At 43.2% G+C, this 15,164-nt stretch overlaps 1 protein-coding gene across 2 annotated transcripts; it reads left to right on the top strand.

Annotated features, from left to right (window-relative positions):
- Positions 1–2,345: 2,345 nt before the first annotated feature.
- Positions 2,346–11,812, top strand: paqr8 (progestin and adipoQ receptor family member VIII). 2 transcript variants are annotated; one of them, XR_005608441.1, is made up of 3 exons: positions 2,403–2,732; positions 7,965–8,098; positions 9,914–11,812. XR_005608441.1 is itself a non-coding variant. In XM_031734168.2 (2 exons), exon 2 carries the CDS (start codon positions 3,696–3,698, stop codon positions 4,758–4,760), a length of 1,065 nt encoding a protein of 354 aa, XP_031590028.1. In that variant the 5' UTR covers positions 2,346–2,732; positions 3,664–3,695; the 3' UTR covers positions 4,761–4,916. The 2 variants fall into 2 exon arrangements, 1 of the variants encoding a protein (XP_031590028.1); XM_031734168.2 differs by lacking the exons at positions 7,965–8,098; positions 9,914–11,812 and adding an exon at positions 3,664–4,916 and having other exon boundaries at positions 2,346–2,732.
- Positions 11,813–15,164: the final 3,352 nt, after the last annotated feature.

The raw sequence follows: 15,164 nt of genomic DNA, 5'->3' as shown, positions 1-15,164 counted from the left end.
ACCGAAAATGAACAATAATAACTTGCATACATACTGTGATTTTCAGTATTTTATTTTTTTATTTTTATGTGGACATCTCCTGTGCTTTGACCAAACATTATAGACTTCAAGGAACTTGATGGTTTTCATGATCTGGAGTTTACATTTTGGAAAAATTCATTAGCTCCAATAAATTTATTGAAGAAAAACATCAGCTCAGTTTGAGGAGGTCATACGGGACCTTTTCTCAGATTTGACTGATTCTGTGTGGAATGACTCTACGCTATAATAACATCACCAGCACAGAGTCCTCAAACATAAAATATAAAGACTGTCACGGACAAGAGTCTATTTGGATTCCACTTCCATTCACAGTGTAACTAATCGTTTTCCCCACTGTAAGTGGAAAAACATGTCATGTCCCCCTCACTGTGGAAGGTTAATGTCTTTACCAGTTGTTTTGCCTGCTAGTTTTTACAAATACCTTCTAATCTGCACTGCTTTGCATTTCAGGCATGAATAACATGTTTTATCTATCATCACAGACTGTTTTATGTCTTTCATCAGCATCAATATCCATCTAAAGCCTTTAAATTTCATTTCACCTGCTATATTTGGTCCACTATGCAATCAGGAATATCTCATCAGCATTATAATCAGAATAATTACTTTTTTCTTTTTTTAATCCGAATGCCCATTACTGGCATCATGCACTGACTAATAGGTTCCCAAAAGATTATCCTAAATTTGGATCATGCTATTGTAATTATTCTCCTGTGATCATCATTTCCTCACCAAAATCATTCACTGTTTCTTAAGGGTGAAATTTTGCAGGAATCATTTTAGTGCTTTTGCTTAATATGTTGTCAAATTACCAACGTGTGGTCAGAAACCAAAAACATGTTTGTGGGGCACAAGGATGACACAACGAATTCTGAGCATCACGCACGTCATTTCTGCAGAATTCTTCATCTTTTTCATTTAATATTATCCCTCCAGTGTAAACGTGGGCGTGATTCCCTGTTCTGTCCTATTTTTTGATTGCTTGGTTTTCAGTGAGTTTATAATTCCATCTCACATCGGGCTGTTTTGTGTCTTTTGTCTGGGGAAGTTACCAAATGTTGACGTGTCACTTGTCTCAGGAGGGCTTCTGCTCATGTTCAAACTTTCTGCACACTGAAAATACACCACACGCTTCTGTGTTTGGGGACGAGTTTAGGAATCATGCATGGCTCATCTGTTTTGTAAAGGCTGAACACAACATTAGCTTAGGAGAAGTTAGCAATAACACTGAAATACTTCCTTTCCACAGATGCTGTTTTTGCCCGGTCTCTTTCTTGCTGTTGAATGACCTCTGACCTAAATTGAGGTGAGTCAGGCCTGCAACTCTTTAGATATTTTTTTTGGTTCTTTTGTGACCTCCTGGATGAGTCGTTGATGCTCTTGGAGCAACTTTGGTAGGCTGGTTCACCACTGTTTATAGTTTTCTCCAGTTAGATTTAGCCTTAGAAAATACTTTTTAACCTTTGCGTGTTAATGACTTTCTTTAGGTGATGGCTTGACGTGGGGCGATTACTGTTTCATATAGGGCAGGTTTGGATAGCATTTTGTTTTTCCTTAATAAATGAAATTATCATTTATAAACTGCATTCTGTTTTTGGCCATCTATGTTAGTTTGATGATCTCAAACATGTGACAAAAATGCAAACCCGAAGAAATCAGGAATGGAGCAAATACTTTTTCACAGCACTGACTGTAATCCCTGGAACTTCACACCTGTGCTCCGAGGCACAGGTGTGGAAAATGTTGCTATAACCGACTCAGCATGATCACATGTAGGACAAAGAGTTAATGTGAGTGCAACTCCCTCACCAAGTAAATACAATAATATATGTATAAGTGGTCTTATGGTCTTGTTACACTCACTGGTTAGAGTTTGGGTGTGAGGGATAAACCATCATAGACATTACAAAGGTGGGAAACATGGCACTTAAATAAATCTAAATGGAAATCTCATATGTCCTGATGGATGAATCAGAACAAATGAAATAATAAGGTCAACTAATAACAGCAAATGAGACCTGATTTTGGTTAAATATGTTGGCCACATATAGTGGGACATGTGATCACCTCAGGTTACCAGGATACTGTCACATTCTCATTACCTCTGAGTGCACACCAAAGGGAAACCGTCTTAGTGCAGTGTGCAGTGCAGAACAGTAGATGGAGACACATACGTGCATGTATACGTTAACTTTGACCTCTATCGTGTCACCATTACAAGGCTTTGGCCACGATGTGCCTTCAGTCGCTTAAACAGTTGTTATCAACTTAATAATAATTAATGATTAAAAACAAAAACAATCCAGATAAAAATAATAACAACAAGCTACGCACGTGTTTTAATAAGTGTGCCGATAAACTGGTCTTCTAATGAGAAGGTGAATGCAAACACTGCGGACACACTGAGCTCCGGAGAGTAACAGTCACAGCCCTCAAAGCGTTGGTGACTGCATTTGAGGGCGTTTCTGGTCACTTTGACCCCGCCCACCCCTCCATTTCTCCGGCCTCTCAGGTCAGTAGTTTGAAGCCTTTTCCCTCCGCCCTGCAGTGTCGGAAACATCTTGTTAAACCAGCATGTGGTAGTTCCCCACCTGTGTTTGTATGAGAAGAAGCCCTGCTGCACACCTTTTATTCCACCTTCTTGCAGTGACGCGTGAGTCGAGACGGGCAACGGGTGTCCTGTGGTGCAGGTATGTTTCTTTTTTCTGTCGTCATATAAATATATGTATGATGGAAGAAACGCGGTCTATTTTTTCTGTGTGGCTCATGGAGCTTCTTCGTTTTAATGTTGAAATAAAAGACGGGAAACCAACGTGTTACCCCTCTTTCCCTTTTTTTTAATGCGTAAAAAAGCGCACGTGCGGCCGGGGTTACCTTGGACAAACTTGAATGGGCTCCTAACATAAAGCGGCTCAGGTCAAAAGGCCCTTCGGAAGCTCTAAATGGGTGCCGGTGTTCATGGTCAAGGGGAAAAGAGGAAGATTTTAGCTGTTATGTCACCAGCAGAGAGGGGCGCACCCTTTTAGGAGGAGATCCTGCTCCCATCCAGCTTCTGGATGGGAGGGTGTGCGTGTTGTCTGTGGAGGTGCCGGGTTGCTTTGTGACAACATTCCTCCCACCACAGGTGGGTCATGGTTACAGGTTTGACTGCATAGCTGCTTTTCCGGTGCACATGACACAAAAAGAGAAGAATGTCTGGCTTACATAATTAAAGATCTCCTGTTGGCTGTTTTTCTTTTGGCGACTGAAAGCTCTTAATTGGAATGTCACAGGAGTCCAAGCCTGGACCAACAGTGGAAACACTGTGAACTGCAGCGGCTTGGTTTCAGGGTTTTCCAGCCCAGTCTCTGTTGGCATGTTTTTGGCTGGTTTTGTGAGATTTTTGATCCCCTCAACACAAAAATGTCCCCGTCGTGGGATCAATAAAGTCTTATCTTATCTTATATTTTGTTTTGTATCTTAGATTTATCCCCACCCTCCTGCCACTGATCCACAGCGCAGATTCGTGCATCTAAAAATTCAGAATGTGACATCAAAGCACACCGCGTGCTCCTGTGAGGTGTAATTTAACGTGTCGAGTCCTCTGCTTTAAGGCCTGCATTAATCTAATCTCTCCCACAGGGTGCTCTGTCCTCTGGTTCTTCATCGTCAAGATGTCGACTGAGGTTTTGCAGCGGCTCAGCACCATAACACTGAGCACCAAGCACCTGCGTCGTCTCCCTCACCTCTCAGACTTCCTCCCTTTCTCTTTACCATCACCCAGCCCCACCGTCACTGCCTCCCACGTACCCAGCCTGTTCCGGGAACCCTACATCCTGTCAGGATACCGTCCTGTCCAGCAAGACTGGCGCTGCTATCTTCTCAGCCTCTTCCAGAAACATAATGAGTCCCTGAACGTGTGGACCCACTTGCTGGCCGGTCCTGTCCTGCTGCTCCGCTGGTGGGCCAATGTAGACACCCTGGGGTACACCTTGGATACGGCCTCGCTACCTCTGCTCCTCTTCTTGGTGTCATCTCTCACATATCTGTACCTCAGTGTGGCGGCTCATCTCCTGCAATCTCACTCTGAACGCGCACACTACTTCTTCTTCTTCTTGGACTACGTGGGTGTGGCCGTGTATCAGTACGGGTGTTCGCTCGGCCACTATTTCTACGCGTCTGAGCCAGCGTGGCGAGAATGCGTCGGGGTGATGTTTCTGCCTGGCGCCGCCTTCTTTGGGTGGCTCTCCTGCACCGGTTGCTGTTATGCCAAGTTTAGGTACAGGCGGCCATATCCGCCTCAGCGTAAAGTCTGCCAGCTGATCCCCACCGGCTTAGCGTACGTGCTGGATATCAGCCCCATAGCCCACCGCCTGCTCACTGTCTCCTGGTCACAGGAGCCCTCGCTGCCCTTCCACGCTCTCCAGATCGCCTGCTTCCTCTTGTCTGCAGTCTTCTTCTCTTGCCCCATCCCGGAGCGCTTCTTTCCAGGCCACTGTGACTTTGCAGGCCAGGGTCACCAAATCTTCCACATGCTTCTGTCCCTGTGCACCTTGTCCCAGCTGGAGGCTTTGTTCCAGGACTACGCCCAGCGGAGGGATACAGTGGTGGAGTTATTTGGGGAGTGGCAGTTGTGGTGGGCGTGCGTATCCTTCCCCGTCCTGTTAGTGTGCTGCATCCTGACGGCGCTGATCCCAATGAAGCACATGAGCAAGGCACTGCAGAGTAAAGACGAGTGAGAGCGCAACAAAGAAAAATCAAAGAGCAAATCATCATAATTTTAATATTAAAACCAAGTCATGTGTTTAAAAATCCATATATTTACTTTTGTCTATAAAAACATAAAAATAAAAAAATGTATCTTATCACTGAAATACTTGAACAATAAAATACTCTCAAACTTCTTCCGGTCTGGTATATCTGAAGGTTTAACTGCTGATTCATGAAAGAAATAGTTGCCATAATTTGCTAACTACAGCTGAGTAAAGTTTTCCACAGTGAGTCACCCTCCCATGATACTGATCACAGAGGCTCAGAGTAATCCAGTAGCACGATAACCTAAAATAGTCTCTGGATGCTGTTGGAAACGTATCGAGAACAACAAACATTTATACTGTAGATCACGTCCAGAGAAGATCAACTCGATGCGCTTTTGTCCTCGTCTGAAATTCACGTGAGAGACCAGAAACATGATAAACTTTGGAGGTTGTGTGGAACGGGCTGTGAGTGACGTGTGTTTATAGGCACTATAATGGAAGGTAAACACTATATCTTGTCGACCCTGTTCGTTCCCATTGAGGAAACCAGGTTATTGTATCTGAGGTTTCGGCCATTCTTTGTTCCGCTAGGCCGACTGCATGTCGAGCACTTTAAGGCTGCGGCCACACCTTTTGTATCTATTATGTGAAGAAAGTTTCCCCCTGTGAGAGTTTACGAGACGGCCCAGAATGGGAGCCAGAGTCAGGCTCCTTTTAAAGGAATAGTTCAACATTTTGTGAGGCTCTTCTACTCCAGTTTAATTAGAAAATTCATGCCGCCCTCATTACTGTCAGCTTATCTCAAAGAGGAGGGAGGGAGTCGATTTGACTTTGTCCAAAGGTAACAAAGGTCAGCTATCAGGTTGAATGAGTCACCACTTTATATGTGGTTGTTTGACTTCTTAGAAAAGGATCGTATGAATGAAAAGTTGCGGTTTTAAACAGGGTTATGTGCTGGACCCTGGCTGGTACGGTGGTTTCCTCTAGTTGGGTTACTTTTAAGGTTGAAAGTCTATGTTTAGCAGCAGTGAACAATATTTGATTCCTTACCTGTATTCATTTGATTGTGAGTGCACTGGCTGTCTAGCATGTAGACTTGTCTGTGATAGGTTAGCTGATTGATCTCTGTCCCAAAGCAGATCCATAAAGACTCGGTGCTGATTTCTCCTTTGGATGGGTCTTTATGTCTTTTCACGTTTCCTGTGCACAGCAAACATGCTCCACATGACAAACATCACACTGCATCCTTTAAAAGTGCTACTGGGCAGATTTTGTAGCTCTTGGGCACAATTGGACCTTTTTCCCAAACGATTCTGAACTTGTTCGATCTTTCTGCTGGAAGTCTCAGGACGAAAGCAATTAAGTATACGTCATTTGAAATACATAACCCAAATATGTGTCCCAGCAGCCTGTTAATAAGCTCTGTATGCAGAAATTCAATAATAATGAGTGATCTTCTACACTTATTATTTCTTCAAATGGAAGCAAAGAGGAGTTATTTGTTTGCTGCATTTGTGGCTATGGTCCAAATAGCTGAAGTGCTGTGGAAGAGTGGCTCTTGATTTCCCTTTGTGTTGCTGAGCATATCTCATGTGAATATCAGTAAAAGGAAAATAGCTGAGAGGTGCAGACTGCCTGTTGAGCGGGGCTCCGGGAGGCCATCGTGACAGGATGGGGCTGTTAAACAGGTAATGGGCGTGGGCGCATTGCTTGGTGTTCGTGTCATTCCTCACAAAGATATGCGAGTCGGGGTGGTGAGGCGAGGACGTGTGGGTGTTGTGCATGTGCGGGGGAACATCACTGCAATTCTCTGAATACTTGTTTATGTCAAACTTTCATAAAGGTGGCATATCCTGTGTGTGTGTGTGTGTGTGTGTGTGTGTGTGTGTGTGTGTGTGTGTGTGTGTGTTTGTGTTTCAAAATGAAACATATTTAGTGCCCAACCATTCAGCTGGCCCTGATAACTGCTCCAGCAGTCACTCTTCTGTATGATCCCTTAGTTTCATGACTAAGTCTTAACCCTATTCAAATTAATCTTTCTAATTCCACGAGCACAGCTGAGACTGCCGCCCACATAAGCACAATAATCCCTTCAGTCTGCATCCAGGTCCAAACAGTGCTCTGCATTAGAACAAAGATCCTTTTTTTATCTAATACACCCTTGTGGGAATAATTTCATTTGCCAGGGCCAATCAGCTGCCGGCACAGTGAGAAACATGGAGAAACTATCATGTGTGTCTTTTTGTGGCTGTTTACAGTATATCCTCTGAAACCCCAGAGTCGACAGGATTATATAAAAAGTCTGATCACACACATCATCGCACCACTGCTAACATCTTTGCTGAAAATCTCATATAGGAAATATGCTGCTTATCTGCTATATCTACTCTACAGTTGCTCTGCAAGCCACTTTGCAACCCCCTCACCCAAACCACCACCACCTCCTCATGCCTTGACCCCGTCACGATGGTTCTGTGCTGGCATCTTTCCACATATGCACATCCCCAGAAAAGAGCCATGTTACCGACATATAAAAATACAGCACATATGAAGAACACGTTTCTTGTGCCTGCGGTGGTCCTGAGTTAAAAAACACAAAACACTGTATTGCCATAGCTTGAAGATGACTGTATAGTTAAAGTGCGTAAAGATTAGAGGTTGAAGCAGCTGCTGGCCTGTGACCACCTGCTGTGTTTTCTAGGAAACAGCTGCTTTTGTTTATTATCGTTTGTACACTACAGCTTCCTGTTGGATTCATCTATTTTCTCTTTTAAATAAGTCAGACAGGAGTTTTCTGATAAAATGCGCATTCCAGCTTTTCTGGAATCCGTAGGCATGACAGACGCAAATGTTATTCAGAGACAATGAACGAGACAATAGGTTGTTTATGGGCTTGTACGAGCACCTCCTTCATAACAGACTGGATAACTGGTCCCTCCCTAACTTGTTTGAATGCTTTGAGCCACATAAAGCAGAGGCAGTTGAATGACTGCGAGCAGCTAGTGACAGTACAGAGCCAAGCAGCACACAACGTAAGCTGTGAGCCCTTGATTTTAGTTTTATTTTGCCTTACAGGGTATAGTTATGGTTCTTTCACAGGAGTTTCACATAGCTGCGATCCACTGTGTGCACATGAACTTTACTTCACAGCTCCTTTAATGTTGTTGTGTTTTTATTTCTTTATAGGACACTTCAAGAATGGCTCCGGTTGGGACGGTCGGTGTACTGGATTGGTTTTCTCCAGAGGTGGGCGTCATCTCCCTTGTTGCCTTCCTCGTCCTCAGCATCACTCTTGTGGCTCTTTGCGCCAAGTGTAACAGGTGAGCAATGTGTGCCGATGAAATGGGATATCCATTTGGATGCTTTTGTCTCTTTTCCTGTTGTTTACCTGGTTAAATGGCTTGGAATATGCTGGGAATTAAAGGAGCCAGGAGCAGTGTCTGGGGACCTGACCAACACGGTCTGGTTTTAGTTGGCTCTCAGTTCATTTGTCTGTAGACTTTGCTCACCATTCATCACTCTCCCAAAGCTTGTCAGACCCGATAGCTGGTTTCTGATGAAGGGTGTTGCCCGTTGAAAGAGGAAGACAGAAATCACTCTGTGGTCTGGCAGCTGCACCAAATGGGCTGGGCTCATAAAGCTTCACTACCCTAATGACCTCGATGAGGTGTGTGTGTGTGTGTGTGTGTGTGTGCAGGCCTGGTGAGAGTTTTACACACATTAGTGTGTGCATGTGCTTAAACGCCCATCATTGTGGTTTACATGCCAAACATACCGGTGAAAGTGACGAACTGCACGGCGAAACAACACTCGTATCACCTGCTTTTTCATTTAGTGGAGTTGGACATGAACAGGAGCATCAGGATGAGTGGTTGTTTATATAAAGCATGGCAACAATATGGCGCCAGTATAATTTATTGTTTATTGACTGAGTTGTGTACATATGGTCTCACATCCTCACAGGACTGATACATGTGGAAATTTTAGAACGATAGATGATCAGATCAGTGCATGATCTTAGACAAGCTGCTTTTTAGAAACCCATCGAGGCACGTCAGGAGAAAATCTCAACTCCTCGAGTCCAGTCAGATGTCTTTGCGAGTTCAGTCCCAAAACTCGAGACAGGACGAGCTGAATCCAGACTCCAGTTTTACCAAAGTACATTAAAGTTTTCACAAATTTGTACCAGCAAGTCCAAATCTGGCCTCAAGTCTTACATTTCCATAGACTGTATATAAAAGATGGGACATCTGCACTGTTATGGATTTTTGCCATCGCTTTCTTTGAAACTGGACATGACGAGAAAAGTCTGGATCTGGATCTGCTAACAGCTTTTCACTGACACATTGTTAGCCACTGGTATAGTTTTTCATGGTTTTTGTCTTTTCTGACTCTAAAACTGATCATAATTTATAAAATGAACTACTTGTGAACTTCTCTTCAACCTCAAGAGGTTAAGCGCCATTGTTCTGTAGACAGAGTAGTCGCCACCTGCTGGCTACTAGGAAGAATGCGAGTGTAAGCAAACTATGAAAGACAATTTTTCTCAAAGCAATCTGAAACCAGTCCGAGTGATTTTGGAGTTTTTCCAGAGAAGCTAAATTTCCAATTAATTTTATTCTTATCAAAGTTTCTCATGAGTTTGGCCCGAATCAAGCAGCTAAATGAGGAATGTATCCTCTCCTCAGCTGAACTTAGCTTTAGCTCTCGTGGTCCAGGCAGCCCTCTTTCAAAAATGTCTGCTTCTGCTTTTTCCTTAAAACTCTAACCGAGTTTTGAGGCAGCGGCCGTTGTGAAAATGCACTATAGGAATAAGACTGAAGTGAATGAACCCTAAATCAGATTTGGGGCTAGGCTGTGAGAGCGAGCACACAGCTGTGAACAATGGGACTGGTAAATCTATGGACTTATAAGTCGTGGTCGAGATGTTTAATAAAAAGGTAGAAGGAGAGCCACAGAGAGAAAAAAACGATGACACATGGACAGAGTTTTCAGCCATAAAACAAAATGGCACACTGGCATGTAAATAGGACTCTGCTCCTTTGTTTGCTCTCTGTGTGGATAAGGAGCAAATCTACAGTAGCATGCCATCATACGGCTTAATGACCTCCACTTTACCTTCTTGTCGTTTGCAGGAGCAGCAGCAACGCCTATGACGTGAGCGGAGCAGCGGTATGAACTGGCTCTTTGTTTTCTCTCTCTCCCATCAGTAGAAACCAACTTCAGTATCTAACTGCAGCACGCAGTACCTGCTGCAGTTCATTAGTTTCCAATTATGAGCCATAACTGGCTAATTATCAAGAATCAAAAGGAAGGCAGAGACAGTGAGACAGTGATACTGGCCTCATTAGAGCCAGGCTGTGTGGGACAGATGCAAATAATCGATTATGTGACAGAAATCATTTTTGTTTTTATCTGAAATTTCTACAACAAGACTTTTACTGCATATGTGGAGCGCTGAAATAAAGATACAAGACAAAAACAAACTCATACCAAAATCCAGAATATGAATGATTACTTTCAACTGTAACATTTGCTCCTCTGTTCATTGCATTTGCAGGATGTTACTTAAATGATTAAATGCAAATGTTGATGTTCATTCAAATATAAAAACTTCAAGGACTCCACGCGGCGTTCTCTAGTTTTTTACTGAGAAATTCAAGACAAAAACGTGACAAATGCAAACTGGCAGAGACAAACGCAGGGAACAAAACAACAACCAAAAAAAGGAGAAAGACTTATTTTAGTTCAGATGAAAGGGAAACAGACGTGCACTGCCTCCATTAAAAAAGTGAAACAGCTCTTTAAAGTGACGCAGGGAAGCGCTGACCTTTTGTTTTCAATATCACAGCGCTGTCTCCGAGGATTAAGACTGACCGCTGTTGTGCATTGTCAGGAAGAGATTAAGATTATTAAGGCTTTTCACATGTTCGTGAGAGTTACCTGCAAAACCCTGATTGGATTAAGATGTTTCAAAAAACAATCTCAGTATGCTGCAGTGAGCTTAGACAAACACATTAAACCGTGGATATGGGCTGATGTGTTGGAGGGCCGGCTGTCAGCAGAAGTGCAGAGGCAATGAGACACAAAAGGGCAAAATAACCAAATTAGCACTTCATTTTAAACCACCCAAATTTGCCATGAAAGGTCAAGCAACCGTAATACCACCACGACCACTGATTCGCTGTGACAGCCACAGACGTCTGCGAGGGGAAAACTGTTTTGTTGCTACGCTGTGGCCAGTAATCTTTGTGAGTGTCGACGGTGAATTCCAAAATCTTGCAAACCTCCTGATAAGCTGCTCATCAGCTCAGCAGAGAATATGAATATCTCTGTATGCTGCAAGGAAACTGAATTTTATAAGACCGCGCTCTAAATATTCAACTTATAAAACCATTCTGAAACAATTAGAAAGACTATTCACAAGCAAGTTCACCCCAACATCAGACTGTGCACTGCGCAGAGAAACATCTCAGACTCTGCAGGTTTCCATCAGCACGTTCATGACTGAATAAGAAGGGTTTGTTAGGGCAGCACTGCTCAAGTTTGCAAATTTACATCAACAAAAACAACACGACTGAAACAGTGTGGGACTAACGTGGAGCCATAACGCACAGGAAGAGATTCAGACACCTCATACCACCTGCCAGAGGTGGAGGGCTGATGATTCGGATGTATCCACATGACCTGGCCGAGTCAATCACGAGCTCCTCTTAGACCAAAGTCTTCTAGGGACGAGTGTGAGGCCGTCCATCCACCAGCTGGACTCGGTTTCTCTCACACGCTCCTTCTGTCTGGACTTTGGTTTCGTTTTGTTAAATAAATAAAGACGGGGTGTTGTTCGTTTCACGTTGTTTCAATCATTTGGGAACCCGGTAAGGACCACGCGATTTTTCTTACGTGTTTTTATGGCGCAAGATAAAATGTTAAAAATTTCCAGAGTGCAAAAATGCCAGCTCACTTCCTGGTTCCAGGACTCATTCCTACATCACTCTATTATGTCCTTGTTGTCCTAACTCTTTGGTCCTGCTCCATCACAGTATGTTGATGGAAGAGGAGGAGGAGGAGGAGGAGGAGGAGGAGGATCTAATGGAACGACTGCCACACAGTCGGGAAATGCGTCCGGTGAGTTCACCACAGATTAAGACATTTCAGTTGCATGTAAATGAACATTTGCACTTACATTTTCTTATCTGATTTTTCCCAGACCTAGTTTCTTCAGGCGGTTCAACATGGAGACACCACAAAAACATGCCTCCACACACTCTCTCAACACAGAGGCCTAAAGCAGGAACAAGTTAAACAACCAGTTATACTCCTGAACACTAACCCCAACCACACAACACACCCCAGAAAACAGAAGCTCCCAAATTCTGAGCCAAGAATCCGGAAGAGGGACAAATCATCCACAACATCCCACTGCAAAGAAACCCCAGTTTTCCACACTTGATCATATCCCAAATGCACAGATGGACGGAAAAAGGAGAGGAAGGGTAGGAGGGAAAGTTGGCTCTGTCCTCTGCCAGCTCGAGCTACCATCCATACCTCGTCTTTAACAAATCAGACCTTCACTTATTTGGATGCTGTTTAATTTCCTGAAGTCTTCATTATGTAACAGGAAGCTTTTGTACACGTCTGGATTCTGTAAGCTGAACTTTCCTGTCTTTGCCTTTAGTACATCCACTCATCACATAGAAAATATAAGCAGTTATCTGAACTGATTTACTGTGAGAGTGTGAAAATCATAAAATCTTGAAGCTGAGATATTAAAGGAGTCCGTCACAGGCGCATCTATCAAGTCTTTGAGCTTATTTCACTCTGACTGGTGCTCACTGGTGTTAATTTCATTAGTTGTCATGTTTGTTTAGCTTCAGAGTAAGCTGGGAAATTACACCTGCAGTGTGTTAACTACACTCAGAACAGGGAAACAACCAAATCATGTAATTGTTATGAAGCTCTTTTCTGATTGGTTTAAATAAGTGCCACCTTTAGTTTCTTTATTACAGATTATATCTACTTTATTAGTTTTAAAAATGTGCTTTCTCATTAAGAATACACTAAGATGATTGAAATCATGTGTCCACAGATTCTCATGCTAAGGCTAAAGACTCACCAAGCCTTAAAACAAGCCCGCTAGAGCTAATAACAGATTATATTACGTTTACTTCATCTCAGGGTTCAGGGTGCTTTGCCTTATTTCTGGGCCTGGTCTTGTCGTCAACAGTGGGATGAGAATGACGTTACAGCACCGAGCCGTTCTCTTTGGGCCACTTCACACTGTAGCTACACAGCTCGGCCTGTCTGTGGTTCAAGCTCTGCTGCTGCTGGGTATTTTTGGCTTTTAGCTAGCTAGCTATCTGGTGAGTATGTAAAAATATTTGAGTGCAGTGTCAAATGACTCTAAGGCCAAACCAGCCAAGTTTGTGTTTGAATATCAGCATAAGCAGGTTCGTTTGGGGGCGTGTACATCTTTGAGTCAGACATGGCTGATTAAGCTCAAATTAGTGTTAGGAATATGAAGGGAGACGTGAAAAATGTTCTCTGCCTCTTTGAAAGCTTTATTATAGAGCGGGGCTAACCATTTCCTCTCACTTCCTTTTGCTAAGCTAACCAGCTGCTATCGGTAGCTTCACATTTGACAAAAAAGGTCTGACACTGATATTCTTCTTTGAATCTGTGCTAATGTTGTTGCTAGCTATTTTCAAATGAGTGCTGAAGAGTTTAGGGTGGACGTCACAAATGAAAGTGACTTTTATTTCTCTATGCAGATGTTGACACGTGTTGTGATAAGAAGGACTTTTCTCACCTCGTGTTTCTGTTTTCATTTATACTTTTGTATCTCTGCTCCTCTCTGCTTAGCCGATGACTCGAAGCATTACCAGCTCTGTGAACAAAGCGGGTGATATGATTGGAGTGGAGTCTGTATTTGCAGACGATTTAATGTGAACCAAAGGTCACAACATCTCAAAGCAGGGTGGAGTTATCATTCTTGTAATGCCTGCTGTCACACCATCCTTTACCATGTAAATCCACTCAAGTGTTCAAATGACACACACCCTAATGAGGCAGCACCGGCATCACTGATAACGCTTATCTTGGCACTGTACATTAAAGATGTGGAAAACTGTTTTGTCCGATCATTATTACAAACAACATGCTCTTAATCGTCTGCTCGGGGTTTGAAAATGTAAGTTATACATGCTGAGATGTTTGTGTTTTAGCAACTGGTGTGAAGTGGGGAGGGCTCACCAGGAGACACTGCTATCAAATACTTCCACCAGGGGTGGGCAACTGCAGGCCTCGAGGGACGGTGTCCTGCAGGTTTTAGATCTCACCCTGCATCAACACACCTGAATCAAATGATTAGTTCAGTCCTCTGGCAACAAAAGGTCAGGCATTGATCCACACGAGGAGGAACCCAGGACCCACTGTGGAGCATAAGGTCCAGTACTGGGTCGGAAGATTGACCAGAAACATGCACAGTAGCCCACTGGAGGTCAGAGTTCTGGCAGAGCTCCCCCTGTTCTTTGCACAAAGGAGTAGTTACTGATCATGTTCCTGGGTTGATGCTTTTCTACAGCTGTGACCAGCTCCACTCATGTAATGGCCCATCTATTGATATCTTGTCCACGCTCTTGCTGTGAGACACGGCAAACCTTCCAATGGCATGTATGGCTGTGCCATCCTGGCACATTGCTGCTAGTCTTTTCCTGTAACTCTCGCTCTCTTTGCTCACATGGGTCCGTGGAGCAGGCACAGGTCGGTCTGTGGCTTCTTTGTGCAGCAGGATGCATTTTTAAAACATTCCACGTGACAGGCCAGGCCACCAGTGCAATCCTCAGCACATAATTTACTGATCAGAAGATTTAAAATACAATCATTTACAAAATATTAGCAATCTGTCAAGTCCGTTTTATTCATATAGCACATTCAAAAGAGATCAAGTGTTGGCCAAAGTGCTGAACAGGGATAATATAATCCAATACAAAAGAATTGAAACAGATAAGATAAAAAACATTGTAAGACATCCATATATGTATATATGACTCTCATATACACTTGTTAGAAATATATATGTACATGCACATATGCACAAGAACATAAAATATGTGTATATGTATACACATGCATACATCATCCAATGAGATAAAAGACCAGAATCACTAAAACTGAATAAAAGTGGTGTCAGAGAGGTAGGTAGGAGAGAAAAATGTGGGACTTCAAATTTGATTTGAAGATTTCCAAAGAGGAAGAGGATTTTATAAAAGAGGGAAAACTGTTCCCGAGTCTCGGAGCAGCGATGGAGAAAGCCCCGTCACCACTGGATTTTAATCTGACAGCCAAAAAAGAGAAGATGGCAGGTATGATAAACATTACAGGATCAGA

Source organism: Oreochromis aureus, linkage group 15 (genome assembly GCF_013358895.1).
Source record: "Oreochromis aureus strain Israel breed Guangdong linkage group 15, ZZ_aureus, whole genome shotgun sequence".
Taxonomy (NCBI): Eukaryota; Metazoa; Chordata; class Actinopteri; order Cichliformes; family Cichlidae; genus Oreochromis; species Oreochromis aureus.
This window is presented reverse-complemented; position numbering and strand designations above follow the sequence as displayed.

Excerpts from the sequence above, each read along its gene's own strand:
- paqr8 (XM_031734168.2), top strand. The coding sequence starts at position 3,696 with ATGTCGACTGAGGTTTTGCAGCGGCTCAGCACCATAACACTGAGCACC.